This window comes from Giraffa tippelskirchi, chromosome 4, assembly GCF_054371585.1.
Source record: "Giraffa tippelskirchi isolate mGirTip1 chromosome 4, T2T-mGirTip1v1.2.pri, whole genome shotgun sequence".
In the NCBI taxonomy this organism is placed as follows: domain Eukaryota; kingdom Metazoa; phylum Chordata; class Mammalia; order Artiodactyla; family Giraffidae; genus Giraffa; species Giraffa tippelskirchi.
In genome coordinates this window covers 95,311,769-95,326,821 of record NC_137278.1, presented here as the reverse complement: position 1 = coordinate 95,326,821, position 15,053 = coordinate 95,311,769, and the positions used below count along the sequence as shown (strand labels likewise).

The window sequence follows — 15,053 nt, the reverse complement described above, 5'->3', positions numbered from 1 at the left end:
AACTTGGGGAAACTTTGAGAGACAGTGAGGGACAGAGAGGCCTGGCAAGCTGTAGTCCATGGGATTGCAAAAAGTCATACACAACTGGGCGACTGAACAACAACAACAACAACCTAATCTCAAATTCTGCATCACGCTTCCTTTTACTGCTCCTCCACCTTTCATTTCCAAGCCTTTTAACCACCTGCTACTTGCTTCTCTCCAAAGAAGAGCCCAAAAATCAGTCAGAATGTGCACCCATTAATTTCTTGAGTCAACTCAGCCTAAGCTTTAAATCTTTGAAATAAACTGCTAAAAAAATTGCCATATGAGGAGTCTGCCGGTTCTGAAAACCATACCAACGTGGAGCTGGCCCCAGTGTCACATCAGTCTTGATTTCACAACATTCCTAAGGCCCCAGTTAGACCAGCTCACCGGTGGATGTGGCAACGGAGTTGCCTAATCGGCACAGCCATTGGCTCCCAGCTGAATGCCCGAAGGTGGGGTGCCCGTTGCTGAGGGGATACCACTCTTTCACAATTAGAAGGAGGTTCTGTGTGTGCTCAGTTGTATCCGACTCTTTGCAACCCTGTGGTCTGTAGCCCGCCAGGCTCCTCTGTCCATGGGATTCTCCAGTCAAGAATACTGGAGTGGGTTGCCATTTCCTCCTCCAGGGGATCTTCCCGACCCAGGGATCGAACTCCACGTCTCCTGCATTGGCAGGCAGATTATTTACCACTGAGCCACCTGGGAAGCCCCAGAAAGAGGTTCTGAGTCTCCGAGAAATAAAGCAAAATGTCATGGGTCTTTTTCTGGGGATTTTTCTTCCCTTTTTTCAGCTGATTTACTTCCTTTAAGAATAAGAAAATTGGGGACTTCCCTGGTGGTCCAGCAGCTAAGACTCTGCGCTCCCAATGCAGGAGGCCCAGGTTCAATCCCTGCTCGGGGAACTAGTTCCCACATGCCACAACTAAAGATCCTGCAGGCCACCACTAAGACCCGGCACAGCCAAATAAATAAAAATAGTTTAAAAGTAAGAAAATTGTGCATATTCACAGCAAGCCAAAACCACAGTCAAGCCCAAGTAAGACCAAAGGTACAGGTACTCTTTGATGCTGGAATGCAGTGGAAGAAGGAGCATCATTTTGAGTTCATCTAAGACAGACGGGGAATCCGAAAGACAGAGGAGTCTAGCGGGGGTCCATGGAGTCACAAAGAGTCAGACACGACTGAGCAGCAAGACCAACTGAATCACAAGGCAGGCTCTCCAGAAGGGAAGCTGTCCTGAACCTGTCTTAGTCACAGGACCATAAGGTTTGCCCTCTGGGTCTGGACTGTCTCCCCTGCCCGATGGCAAATAACCTGAAGTCTTTCCCAACACAGCCACATGGGGAAGGAGCACCCCACAGACAGCGTGTGGGAACCAAGTTAACAAACACTTGCTGAACCAATATTCCTCACGCTTCCTATTTCAGGCTCTGTCCTCACCCTCTACTAAAGGAGGCCCTTTGTAGGCCAGGTTATGTGCTGAACACACCAAAGATTAAAGCTCCGCTGTGCTCAAAGGTCGAGGAGGGGACAGACCACTCCTCCAGACTTTTCGCCTCTGATCAGCAGCCCCCCTCCCCGGGACAGCACCCACCTCCACTCCCCAAGAGCCCAGGCACTAAGAGCCAGTGTGCTGCTCAGGGGCCCACCAATGACCCCTTTGACCTCTGATCTCCCATGCCAATTCCCTTACTCAGAGCCTCAAACAGTTCCCAGAGCAGGCCCACCTGCCGTCCACCTGTTCCCACTGACCACCACCCCACTGCCCCTTCCAACCAGAAACCCCACCAACTCCTATTGACTCCTTGAGGCTCAGTGAAGTCTGCCCTCCCTAAGGAATCTGGCTGCCAGCTTCCAGGCCTCCCCAGTCTAAAGTATGGGCAGGGTAAAGCAAGCCCTGGCATTTGGCTCTGCCCTTTCAGGATGTACCAATCGCATTTCCCCCATAGGGCCTGGAGGGCCTCCCTCAGAATAAGCAGGCAGTAGAGTCACCAACAGGGAGCCCAGGGACCCAGGCCCGGCCCCTTCACCACTCCCTCCCCGGCCCTGGTTTCCTCCTGGGTATAAGAAGGGACAAGATGGGAAGCTCTAAGGTTCCTTTTACTTCGATCCCAAAATCTGAAATTCCAAATGGGTTCCCTAGATACAGCTGAGAAAAGTTCCTATTATTCCTCCACTGACCGTTCAAACAGGTGTCCTCGCTGATGCAAACTGTCCAAATGCTTGATTTTCAAAGAGTTTTGGACCTTAAATTGGGGGGCGAGGGGGTAAATAAATTTTACAAGCCTGAGTTGTTTTTTTTTTTCCTCCTTTCATTCCTAGAAAGAAAGCGAAAGGGTGGGGGTGGGGAGCTGACCCGCTCGGTTTTGCTACTAGGATCACGAGCTCGGGATTCGCTCCACCTGGGTTTCTCCTCCGGGCGTACAGACGGTGCGCGGCCCGCCCCGCCCGACTCGTTCATCTCTCCGACAGTCTCAGATTGCCAGAGCCTCCGAGCCTCGTCTCGCCGGGGGTTGTTCAAGTGTCCCTACCGCGGCGCCACTTGGAGCCTCGGGCGAGTCCAGATGGCCGGGCGGACCCGCCGTCACCTGGCCCCGCTTCGCCCGGCGCGGCCCTCGCTCCAGCGCAGATCTCTCCTTGGCTGCCCGAGTCAAGCCTGGCCTCCAGGCGGCCCCCGGGCCCGACGGTGAAGGCACCTGCCCCGCCCGGGGAAATGCACGAGCCCGAGAGTCCCTCCGGCCGCCACCTCGACGGGAGCGTACAGGAGAAACGCAGGAGAAAGGAAAACATGCCCGAGGCAGGGCCGACCCAGCCCGGCGTCTCCCCAGAAACCGCCACCTGCGCCGCACGCAGCCCGGGACTGGGGCCGCGGGCCCAGCGGGGAGCGAGGTCCGGGCCCGGCCACCCGCCCGCCGCGGCGCGCCCCTTACCCGTGAGCCGGCCGCCCCCCTCGCCGTGCCCGCGGCGCCGCTGCAGGATGAAGTAGCAGCTGCTCTTCTGAGTCACCCAGAGCTTCAGAGCGTTCTTCAGCAGCACCTCCTCGGGCTTGAGCCACATCGCAGCGGTCCGGCCGCGCCTGCGGGCCCCGGCTCACATCGCCCCGGCCGCCGGGCCGAGCCCGATCGGGAGGAGGCGGCGAGGAGCGCAGCCTGTGGGCGCCCTGCGCTCCGAAGTCCAGGGAGCGCGGCGGGTGCAGCTCTCCCCGGCAGCCCGCGCAGTCCTCGTGCCGGCCCCGCCCCCAGTCCGCCCCTGACCCGCCCCGGACACGCCCTCCGCCTGCGCCCCGCCCACTCCGCCGGCTCCCGTGGGGACGTCCTGATTTCCGAGTCCTGGCGGCTCCAGGCAGTTCCGGAGTGGAGGGAGGAAGTCCGATCCCGGCTGCTCCCCGCCTCTTCTCCAGCGCTCGCGGGGGGCGCGGGGGGCGCCGGGGCCCCTCTCCCCTCCTCCGCCCCTGGGAGGAGGCAGTCTGGAGAGCAGCAGCAGGAAGAGGAGGAGGAGGAGATGGGGGGAAAAGGCATCTTGTTGTCACAGCTGCAAGTTGCCGACCCAGGGCCTTTATGTTTTGGGGAACAGCATGCACGCCATGAAACGCAAGTGTAGCATTTAAAATAACAAGCGGGGCTTCCTTGGTGTCTCAGCGGTAAAAAATTCACTTGCCATTGCAGGAGACGGGTTCAATCCCTAGGCTGGAAAGATCCCACATGCCTTGAAACAACTAAGCCCATGTGCCTCAGCTACTGAAGCCAGCAGGCCCTAGAGCCCATGCTCTGCAACAGGAGAAGCCTCCACAATGAGAAGCCCACACAGCGCAACTAAAGAGTAGCCCGGATCGCCACAAATAGAGAAAAACCCGAGCTGCAAGGAGACCCAGCACAACCAAAGCTAAATAAATAGAATTTATTTTAAAATAACAAGAAACAGGGACTTCCCTGGTGGTCCATTGGCTAAGACTGCAAGCTCCCAATGCAAGGGGCTGGGCTTCGATCCCTGGTTGGGGAATTAGAACCAAGACTCCTCAAAGCCAAGTATACAAAAAAATAAAATAAGAAACATTTTTACAAGTAACCAAAAAATAGTATTAAAAAAATAAAATTTTCTTCTGCTTTTTAAAAATGCTGAGTGTACGCTCTCGATGCGCGCAGGAGCGAATCCACGGATCTGCTGAAGAGGGGTGATGCTGTAGGAATCTGAGGGGAGTGTCAGACCAAACTCAACACTGCACAACCCTTGTGGGCACAGGAGATGCCTATGTGAGGACTCCCATGCATGTCCCCTACCCAGGAACAAAACCAGGCATGTTGGTTCTCAGAGAGTTGAAAAGATGGGCAATATGGAGTAGGTGACAGTAAAGAAAAGCTATAGGGAAAGTGGAGGTTGGGCTTTAAAAATGAGTATTTCCTCAAAGCCTGGTGGAAATAGACATGTGGTAGCAGCCGGGAAAATCCTCTGGAGATGGGAATGGCTACCCACTCCAGTATTCTTGCCTGGAGAAACCCAAGGACAGAAGAGCCTGGCAGGCTCCACAGTCCCTGGGGTCACAAAGAGTCAGACACAGCTGAGCGACTAACACACACACACACACAATCAGACGCAGGGCCAGGCCGTGGAATTGCAGGATGAGTGGCACAGGGCCCCTGCCCTGAAGGTAGGAAAGAGGCACAAGGTGCAGCGGGAGTACGGCTGGGGACAGTGTGGGTTCACAGAATGAAGGGGCGGCTCCCCAGGGAGCGGATGAGAAAGCCCCACGCAACAGCTGTGGTTTGACCAGGGCTTGGGAAATGAATGTGTTTGGCACAAGTCAGGAGGGCAGGCCTGGTGAGCGGATCAGCATGTGTGCTCGTGTGGCTTAGGGCACACTTCTAGGGACAGACTGCCCTAGAGACAGATCAAATTCTAATCCGGCTACTATTTCACCATGCAACCTTGAAAAATAAGATCATGGCATCCGGTCCCATCACTTCATGGCAGATAGATGGAGAAACAGTGGAAACAGTGGCTGACTTTATTTTTCTGGGCTCCAAAATCACTGCAGATGGTGATTGCAGCCATGAAATTATAAGACGCTTACTCCTTGGAAGGAAAGTTATGACCGACCTAGACAGCATATTAAAAAGCAGAGACATTACTTTGCCAACAAAGATCTGTATAGTCAAGGCTATGGTTTTTCCAGTGGTCATGTGTGGATGTGAGAGTTGGACTATAAAGAAAGCTGAGCGCCGAAGAATTGATGCTTTTGAACTATGGTGTTGGAGAAGACTCTTGAGAGTCCCATGGACTGCAAGGAGATCCAACCAGTCCATCCTAAAGGAGATCAGTCCTGGGTGTTCATTGGAAGGACTGATGTTGAAGCTGAAACTCCAATACTTTGGCCACCTGATGCGAAGAGCTGACTCACTGGAAAAGACTCTGATGCTGGGAAAGATTGAAGGCAGGAGGAGAAGGGGACGACAGAGGATGAGATGGTTGGATGGCATCATCGACTTGATGGACATGGGTTTGGGTGGACTCCGGGAGCTGGTGATGGACAGGGAGGCCTGATGTGCTGCAGTTCATGGGGTCGCGAAGAGTCGGACACGACTGAGCAACTGAACTGAACTGAATTGAACCTTGATCTGGGCCATAACTGGAATCTCAGGAAGCCTCAGTCTACTCAACTATAAAGTTGGGATAATCATAGCACCTCCCTTATAGGTTCTATCCAGTGTATAACATATTCAAGTACTTAGAACACACATAAGCACTCAATAAATGTCAGCTGTTAGCACTAAATGTACAGACATTCTTGGAAGCGAAACCATCCACAGACATACTCACCCATATTTTAAACATTATTAAGCTCTTATTGGGCTTCCCTGGTGGCTCAGTAGTAAATAATCCACCTGCCAATGCAGGAGACATGGTTTTGATCCCTCGGTCAGGAAGATCCCCTAGAGAAGGAAATGGCAGCCCACTCTAGTACTCTCGCCTGGGAAATCCCATGAACAGAGGAGCCTGGTGGGCTATAGTCCATGGAGTTGCAAAGAGTAGCAAATGACTAAGCTACTAAACCTACCTAGCACCAAGCTCTCATTATCTGCCAAATGGTAAATATAAACTATATGATATTAAATCATGGAAAGTAACACATGAAAGCAGCTGGGAGGGGATGGGAAGGGTCTTTTGGGGTACGGTGCCCTGACCTCTCTCTCCTCCCACGTGCAAGGCTCCTGCCTATGCCTCCCATTGGTGAAGTCCAATAGAAGTGAAAAGGCAGGGGAGCCTGGGATATGCCGTCTGCAGAAGAGCAAGGTGGAGGTGGTCAGAGAGGGGATCCGGAGGGGCCAGTGGAGAATATCCAGCCCAAGTGGATATTGTGATGAATGGTAGATATATCTCACTGCCACTCATCTCTGGGCAATTATGGTTGGTATTAGAAGTGTTCCCAAAATTCATAGACTGAAGCCTTGATCCCCAGTACCTTAGAATGTGACCTTATTAGGAAATAGGGTTGTTGCAGATGTAATTCAGTTACAGCGAGGTCTTTAGGGTAAGCTCTAATGCAGTATGACTGCTGTTCTTACAAAGTGGGGTATCTGGACACAGGGAGATGTGAAGACTGGAGTCAAGCTGTCACAACTGAATGACTAGAAGCCAGGAGAGAGGCCTGAACACACCCTCCCCTCAGAAGGAACCAACCCTGGGACTTCCCGGTGGTTCAGTGGCTTAGACTCTGTGCTCCCAGTGCTGGGGGCCCGGATTCAATCCCTGGTCAGGGACCTAAGATCCCACACGGCACAACTCAGAGTTTGCATGTGTGCATGCATGTGTACTCAGTCTCTAAGTCACATCCCACTCTTTGCGACCCCGTGGACTGTAGCCCACCAGGCTCCTCTGTCCATGGGATTATCCAGGCAAGAATACTGGCATGGGTGGCCATTTCCTCCTCCAGAGGATCTTCCTGACTCAGGGATCAAACCCGTGTCTGTTGTGTGTCCTGCAATGGCAGGCAGATTCTTTACCACTGAGTCACCTGGGAAGCCCAAAGTTCTCATGCAGCAACTAAAGTCCTGCATGCTGCAACAAAGAACGAAGATCCCACATACCTCAACTGAGACCCACTGCAGCCACATGAATAAAAATAAATATTAAAAACAAAATTATGGTTGCCAGGGGGAAGGGATATCAGGGACTTTGGGAATGTCATGTATACACTGCTATATTTAAAATGGATAACCAACAAAGACCTATTGTATAGCACACAGAACTCTCCTCAATGATACGTGCTAGCCTGGATGGGAGGGGAGTTTGGGGAAGAATGGATACATGTATATGTATGATTGAGTCCCTTTGCTATTCACCTGAACCTACCACAACATTGTTAACAGGCTATACCCCAACACAAAGTTTAAAGTTACAAATAAGTAAATAAAATAATAACAACAACAACAACAAAAAGGAACCAATCTCACTAACACCTTGATCTCCGGTTCCCAGAAGTGTGTGACAGTGTCTGTTGTTAACTCATGTAGTTTATGGATGGTACTCTGTTAAGGGAGTCCTAGAAAACTCATGCAGTTGGCTCCCTAATCTTGCCCACGGCTGTTCAGTTGCAGGTCTCTTGACCTGGGTGCCTTCAGGGACTGTGACTGATGCTGGGAGTGGCCCCAGCACACACAGTAGGGAATTCCTCGGTATGGAATTCTGGCTGAGCCACTTGCATATCTGTGCCTACACTGGGAGTAAGAGACCTGCGATCACCTGTGGCGTGGCGCACAGTGGCCACAGGATTACTCAAATGAGCACAGTGGTAGTGTGACGGGCAGAGGGGGGACAAGGCTTGAGGGGGCTCTTGCCTCTGGTGCACTGGTTGCCATGGCAACGATGATAATTACAAGGTGTGTAGAGTAGTAAGATGGCCATTTCTGACTGCCCTGAAGAGTTGATTTTTTTTTTTGATTTTTTTTTTTTAAATAAGCATGAAGTTTTAAATTTCAATTTCATGATACAGGTATAGTGAATTCAAGGAAGTCTTAATCTGGTACAGCTGCAGGACAGACAAGGGTCATCCTCAGATCCTAAATATAATTGTTCAGAGAGGGAGGGATAAATTGGGAGGTTGGAATTGACATATACAGACTACTATATATAAAATAGGTAACTAATAAGGACCTACTGTATTACACAGGGACCTCTACTCAATACTCTAATGGGCTATGTGGGAAAGGAATCTAAAAAAGAGTGGATATATGTATATGTATAACTGATTTACTTTACTGTACACCTGAAACTAATACAACATTGTAAATCAGTTACGCTCCAATAAATTTTTTTTTAATTTTTAATGTTGTTCATGTCATAAAGTTGTTGCAAGTTTGTTTTTTTCTCACTTTTCTTTATTAAGCTATAATTGATTTACAATATCATGTTAGTTTCAGGTGTATAACACAGTGATTCAGCTATATATATGTATGTGTGTATATATATATATATATATATATACACATATATATCCATTTTTTTTCAGATTCTTTTCCCTTTGTTGCAAAGTTTAAGTGTTCAACCTCAGCAAGTCTCTTGCTAATATTAGGATGTTGACAGGAGAGGAGCAGGACCATAGCCTGTGAAGGGAATATTTGGGTGAGGCAGAGACAAAGTGATAATTATGTGAGGCCATAGAGATGTTAGCTAATGCTACAATGGCTTTCATATTGCAATACAGTGTGTAACAGAGACAGCTAGTGTTACTTGCTCTGTCATGTCTGACTCTTTGCAACGCTATGGACTGTACCCCTCTTTGCAACCCCATGGACTGTAGCTCGCCTGGCTCCTCTGTCCATGGAATTCTCCAGGCAAGAATACTGGAGTGGGTTGCCATTCCCTTCTCCATATTGCCATGTAAACATATCAAATCAATATATTTTATACCTTGAGCTTACACAGCATTTTCTGTCAATTATATCTCAATTGAAAAAGCAGAAAGTTGAATGCAGAAACTCAAAGAAATAAATAGGAAACAGAGAACAACAGAATTAGAACATAAGTTGACAAAATTATTCATAAAAGTATCAAAAAAGTGATTAAAACAAAAGTGCAATAGAGAGAATAGATAAACCCAAAAGTTGGATATTGAAAAATAAATACAGTCTCTAGAAAGACTGATCAATAGAAAGAGAGAGAAAAGGGGAGGGGGAGAATATTCAAAATACAGCTTCATAAATACAAATAAAAACAAAATTGTAGATTCCAGAGATGCTGAACAAACTACTAAGATATTATTAATTTTTTTTAACAGTTGACCTCCCAACCCCCAGCCTCCCTTGCACAAAAGCACCCACTCTTCCCCTATTTGAGGAAATCAGCCATCCTTCACAAGGTCTCTCATCTGGGGCTTTTGCCTGCCATGTAGATGCCTGTCCTCAAATCCTGACCACTTGCCACCGCATTGGCTCTGGGGCCATAACAAGAATAAACTCCTAGCTGAGCCCAGAAGAAAACTGCAAGATCTGCTAGGGACGGGGTAGAGGTAAATTACACACCAAGGAAATCGGAACATCCTGTCAACATGAATTGAGAGGAAGCTGAGGTCATGGATGGGAATGGAATCTACAGTGTTAAACCAAGAAGGATGAAATTCAAGGTTGGATTCAGCAAAATTTATAAACATATGTTACACTCACCCAGGATCCCCAATGTAATTGGGTTTTTTTTCTGTTTGTTCATTAATTTTTAGGAATTAATTGGAGGAAAACTGATTTACAATGTTGTGTTGGTTTCTGCTGTACACCAACTCAAATAACTACATATATATATCCCCTCCTTCTTGAGCCTCACTCCTACCCCACCCCCATCCCACACCCCTAGGTCATCACAGAGCACCAGGCTGGGCTCCCTGTGTTGCAGGTTGCCGCTAGTGATCTATTTTACACATTGTAGTGTGTATGTTTCAATGCTGCGTTGTCAATTCATGCCACCCTTGCCCTCCCTTGCTTTGTCCACAAGTCTTCTCTACATCTGTGTCTCTATCCCTGCCCTGCAAATAGGTTCATCAGTACCAGTTTTCTAGATTCCATACAAATGCATTAATATGCAATATTTGTTTTTCTCTTTCTGACTTACTTCACTCTGCATAACTGGCTCTATTATATTCAGCACATCTGAGAGGCTCTAAGGTTTGATTCCTTGGTTTATTGAAGCCTGGATTTAACAATGCCCATAATCAGTGGGGCTTCCCTGATGGCTCAGCAGTAAAGAATCTGCCTGCAGTGCAGGAGGCGCCAGAAGATGTGGGTTCAATCCCTGGGTTGGGAAAATCCCCTGGAAGAGGAAACGGCAACCCACTCCACTATTCTTGCCTGGGAAATTCCATGGACAGAGGACCCTGGCTGGCTACAGTCTGTGGGGTCACAAAGAGTCCGGCATGATTATGAGTGCGTGCACACACACACTATCATAAATCAATGAGACTGAGATGCCAAAACTTCCCTGGCATATTGTAGACTAAGATTTAAAGGTTGATGAGAAGAGAATATTTGAGTGGGTATTTTATTTGTAACCTACAACCTACACAACCACCACCCCACAACCATACCATACCCCTGGTCATTGGGATCATCACCCTACAACTACACTATACATCTTCATCAAGACCTTAAGAAATGTGGGAAGTTTCTTCTTCTAGGAACAGCAGTGAAGTATCATTCCTCCTGCTGAAAACAACCGCAAATCTGGACAAAGTACTGTTTTTAAATCTGTTTAAAGTCATGAGGGGACAATGATGGCAGCAAGGACTTGAAGGGACAAGAATTTGGGGAGATGAGCCAAACTCATCAAGTTCATCCCTTCTAAGTATTTGTGGATTCGTGAGTTATTGAGTTGAATAAAATTGTTGGTCCAATGTTCATTTTATGTTTGCAGTAAGAATTATGCTTTTAACTTTTTGAAAATTATATTTTAGCAATAAGAAGAAGGGTTACATCATTGGCCAGATGCTGAAATTATTTCATTATAGTAGAAAGATGGAAAATGGAGAGAGAAGTTATGGGAGAAGGAACTTCAAAGATACTTGTTCTCCTCTACACAGGATATGAATCGTCACTAAATATACTCCCCGGCCCCCAAGAAAAGATGCAAGTCCCTTAGGCTAACACTCTAGGCAAAGCACATTGAGGGAACCAGGCCTGGTCTCTGGGTCATGTCTCTGCTCTGGAAGCATCCAAACCCCAGTGGCCACCTCCTCCGCTCTAACTGACTGGCCTTCTGATGAAGCGGAGGAACACAGCACACAAGTGTGCCCTGAAGTGTGAGGATGCTCATGTGGAGATGAAAGCACACCACTTTTTCAGAACTTCATCACCAGGACTTCCCTGGTGATCCAGTGGCTAAGGGTTCCATCCCTGATCCAGGAACTAGGATCCCACATACCGAGGAGCTAGCAAGCCCAGGTGCTACAACTACTGAGCCTACACGCCACAAATACAGAGTCCATGCGCCACAAGGAAAGATCACACACGCCGCAACTAAGACCCAATGCAGCCAAATAAATAAATAAACCATTCATTGAGAATGTTCAAAAGCCTAGCACAGTGCAAAATTTCTGGGATGCAAAGATGAATAAATTTAGTATCCACCTTCGTATCTTACCAAGGGGACATTCCCCCAAGAGAGAAAGAACTGAAGGAGGGCCACTCTGTATTAAGCACAATGCTCCATGTACTTCCCAAAAGAATATCACTCATTTTTCATACACACACACACAAAAAAAAAAAAGGAAAAAGAAAGTAAAATTAGTCCCATTTTATAGATGAGGAAACTCAGACCCACAGAAGAGCTTGGCACTCACCAACATCACACATCTGATAGGGGGCAGAACCAGCATTTATTCTTAGGCTTTTCTGAATCACAGACCAATGCTTTCTCCATTAACGTGCACTTGGTTGTGATTCAGTCTGATTCACAGAAGCAGAGTGACACCACTTGCTTTCCTTAACATTACTTTTAATAAAGATTAGAGCCATCACCTAAATGCCAGGGGCTCCAAAGGAGCCAGGCCTGGATTCCAAATTCTGCTTCCCCACTTGCCAGTCCTAAGACAACAGGTAAAGTCCTTAACCTATTCATTTCAGTTCAGTCGCTCAGTCGTGTCCGACTCTTCGCGACCCCATGAGTTGCAGCACGCCAGGCCTCTCTGTCCATCACCAACTCCCAAAGTCTACCCAAACCCATGTCCATCGAGTCGATGATGCCATCCAACCATCTCATCCTCTGTTGTCCCCTTCTCCTCCTGCCCCCAATCCTACCCAGCATTAGGGTCTTTTCCAATGAGTCAACTCTTTGCATGAGGTGGCCAAAGTATTGGAGTTTCAGCTTCAACATCAGTCCTTCCAGTGAACACCCAGGATTGATCTCCTTTAGAATGGATTGATTGGATCTCCTTGCAGTCCAAGGGACTCTCAAGAGTCTTCTCCAACACTACAGTTCAAAAGCATCAATTCTGCAGCGCTCAGCTTTCTTCACCGTCCAACTCTCACATCCACACATAACCACTGGAAAAACCATAGCCTTGACTAGACAGACTTTTGTTGGCAAAGTAATGTCTCTGCTTTTAAATATGCTATCTAGGTTGGCCATAACCTTCCTTCCAAGGAGTAAGCGTCTTTTAATTTCATGGCTGCAATCACCATCTGCAGTGATTTTGGAGCCCAAAAACATAAAGTCTGACACTGTTTCCACTGTTTCCCCATCTATTTCCCATGAAGCGATGGGACCAGATGCCATGATCTTAGTTTTCTGAACGTTGAGCTTTAAGCCAACTTTTTCACTCTCCTCTTTCACTTGCATCAAGAGGCTCTTTAGTTCTTCTTTGCTTTCTGCCATAAAGGTGATGTCATCTGCATATCTGAGGTTATTGATATTTCTCCCAGAAATCTTCATTCCAGCTTGTGTTTCTTCCAGCCCAGCATTTCTCATGATGTACTCTGCATAGAAGTTAAATAAGCAGGGTGACAATATACAGCCTTGATGTACTCCTTTTCCTATTTGTAACCAGTCTGTTGTTCCATGTCCAGTTCTAACTGTTGCTTCCTGACCTGCATACAGGTTTCTCAAGAGACAGGTCAGATGGTCTGGTATTCCCATCTCTTTCATAATTTTCCACAGTTTATTGTGATCCACACAGTCAAAGGCTTTGGCATAGTCAATAAAGCAGAAATAGATGTTTTTCTGGAACTCTCTTGCTTTTTCGATGATGCAGCGGATGTTGGCAATTTGATCTCTGGTTCCTCTGCCTTTTCTAAAACCAGCTTGAACATTTGGAAGTTCACAGTTCACGTATTGCTGAAGCCTGGCTTGGAGAATTTTGAGCATTACTTTACTAGCATGTGAGATGAGTGCAATTGTGCGGTAGTTTAAGCATTCTTTGGCATTGCCTTTCTTTGGGATTGGAACGAAAACTGACATTTTCCAGTCCTGTGGCCACTGCTGAGTTTTCCAAATTTGCTGGTATATCGAGTGCATTACTTTCACAGCATCATCTTTTAGGATTTGAAATAGCTCAACTGGAATTCCATCACCTCCACTAGCTTTGTTCGTAGTGATGCTTTCTAAAGCCCACTTGACTTCACATTCCAGGATGTCTGGCTCTAGGTGAGTGACCACACCATCGTGATTATCTGGGTCGTGAAGATCTTTTTTGTACAGTTCTTCTGTGTATTCTTGCCTATTACATTCTCCGTTTCTCAATTGGAATATTCACATCTCACTGAGATGTTACAAGGCCTAAATGAAGTAAACTAGGCCTTGTGCCTACCACAGGGCTTGCCCGTGGGCATCTTCCAAATGGCAACTGTTAGCATCACCTTGGGCTTCCTGCCTGCAGGAAGACACAAGAGACTTGGGTTTGATCCCTGGGTTGGGAAGATCCCCTGGAGGAGAGCCTGGCAACCGACTCCAGTATTCTTGCCTGGAGAATCCCATGGACAGAGGAGCCTGGCAGGCTACAGTCCATGGGGTCACACAGAGTCAGACACAGCTGAAGGGACTTAGCATGCACGCACAGCATCACCTCTGGGTCTGGGCACACCAGCGACATCTCTTCTCTGCCTGCAGTTCTGAAGCTGCTTTCAGGTGGTGAAGACTGGAGACTTGCCCTTGGCATTCTCTTAAGCACAGGGGAGCATAGAAAGAAGAGACGACCTGGCTCATGTTTTAAATCCAGGAAAGGGGACTTTCCCGGTGGTCCAGTAGTTAAGAATCCACCTGCCAATGCAGGGGACATGGAGTCGATCCCTGGTCCAGGAATATTCTACATGTCATGGGGCAACTAAGCCCCTGTGCAACAACTACTGAGTCTGGGCACCCCAGAGCCCACACGCTACAACCACTGAAGCCCACGCCTGGAGCCTGTGCTCTGCAACAAGAGAAGCCACTGTCATGAGAAGCCCACACACTGCAACAGAGGGCAACCCCGGCTCGTTGAAACTAGAGAAGAGCCAGCTCACAGCACAAAGACCCCGCACAGTGGGAAGGAAGGAGAGGATGGGGGGTACGGAGAGAGAAACATGGAAACATACGTGACCATGTGTAAGATAGATAGCCAATGGGAATTTACTGTATGACTCGGGGAACTCAAACCAGCTTAGTAACAACCTAGAGGAGTGGGATGGGGAGAGAGGTGGGAGGGATGTTCAAGTGGGAGAGGACACGGGGAAACCTATGGCTGATTCATGTTGGTGTTTGGCAGAAACCAACACAATACTGTAATTATCCTTCAATTAAAAATAAATTTTAAAAAACACAAAGACCTAGCACAGCCAAAAATAAACTTAAAATAGTAATAATAATAATAGTAAATTCAGGAAAGGAGGTTCATAGGTCACAAATGATGACCTATCCACACGAACAACTACTGAAAGACCTCAGTCAGTGTGGTCATATATAACTACTGCTAGTGTTAGTCACTCACTTGTGTCAGACTCCAGGTCTCCTGGAGGAGGAAATGGCAGCCCACTCCAATATTCTTGCCTGGGGAATCCCATGGACAGAGGAGCCTG

At 47.9% G+C, this 15,053-nt stretch overlaps 1 protein-coding gene across 6 annotated transcripts in view; it reads right to left on the bottom strand.

Annotated features, from left to right (window-relative positions):
* Positions 1-3,196, bottom strand: part of TBC1D8 (TBC1 domain family member 8) — a 143,417-nt gene extending 140,221 nt beyond the window's left edge. For all 6 annotated transcript variants that reach the window (XM_081591517.1, XM_081591521.1, XM_081591519.1 and 3 more), the window contains exon 1: positions 2,958-3,196. In XM_081591517.1, coding sequence (XP_081447643.1) covers positions 2,958-3,084 — 127 coding nt within the window. In that variant the 5' untranslated portion in view covers positions 3,085-3,196. The remainder of the gene's footprint in view (positions 1-2,957) is intronic.
* Between the last annotated feature and the right edge of the window lie 11,857 nt (positions 3,197-15,053).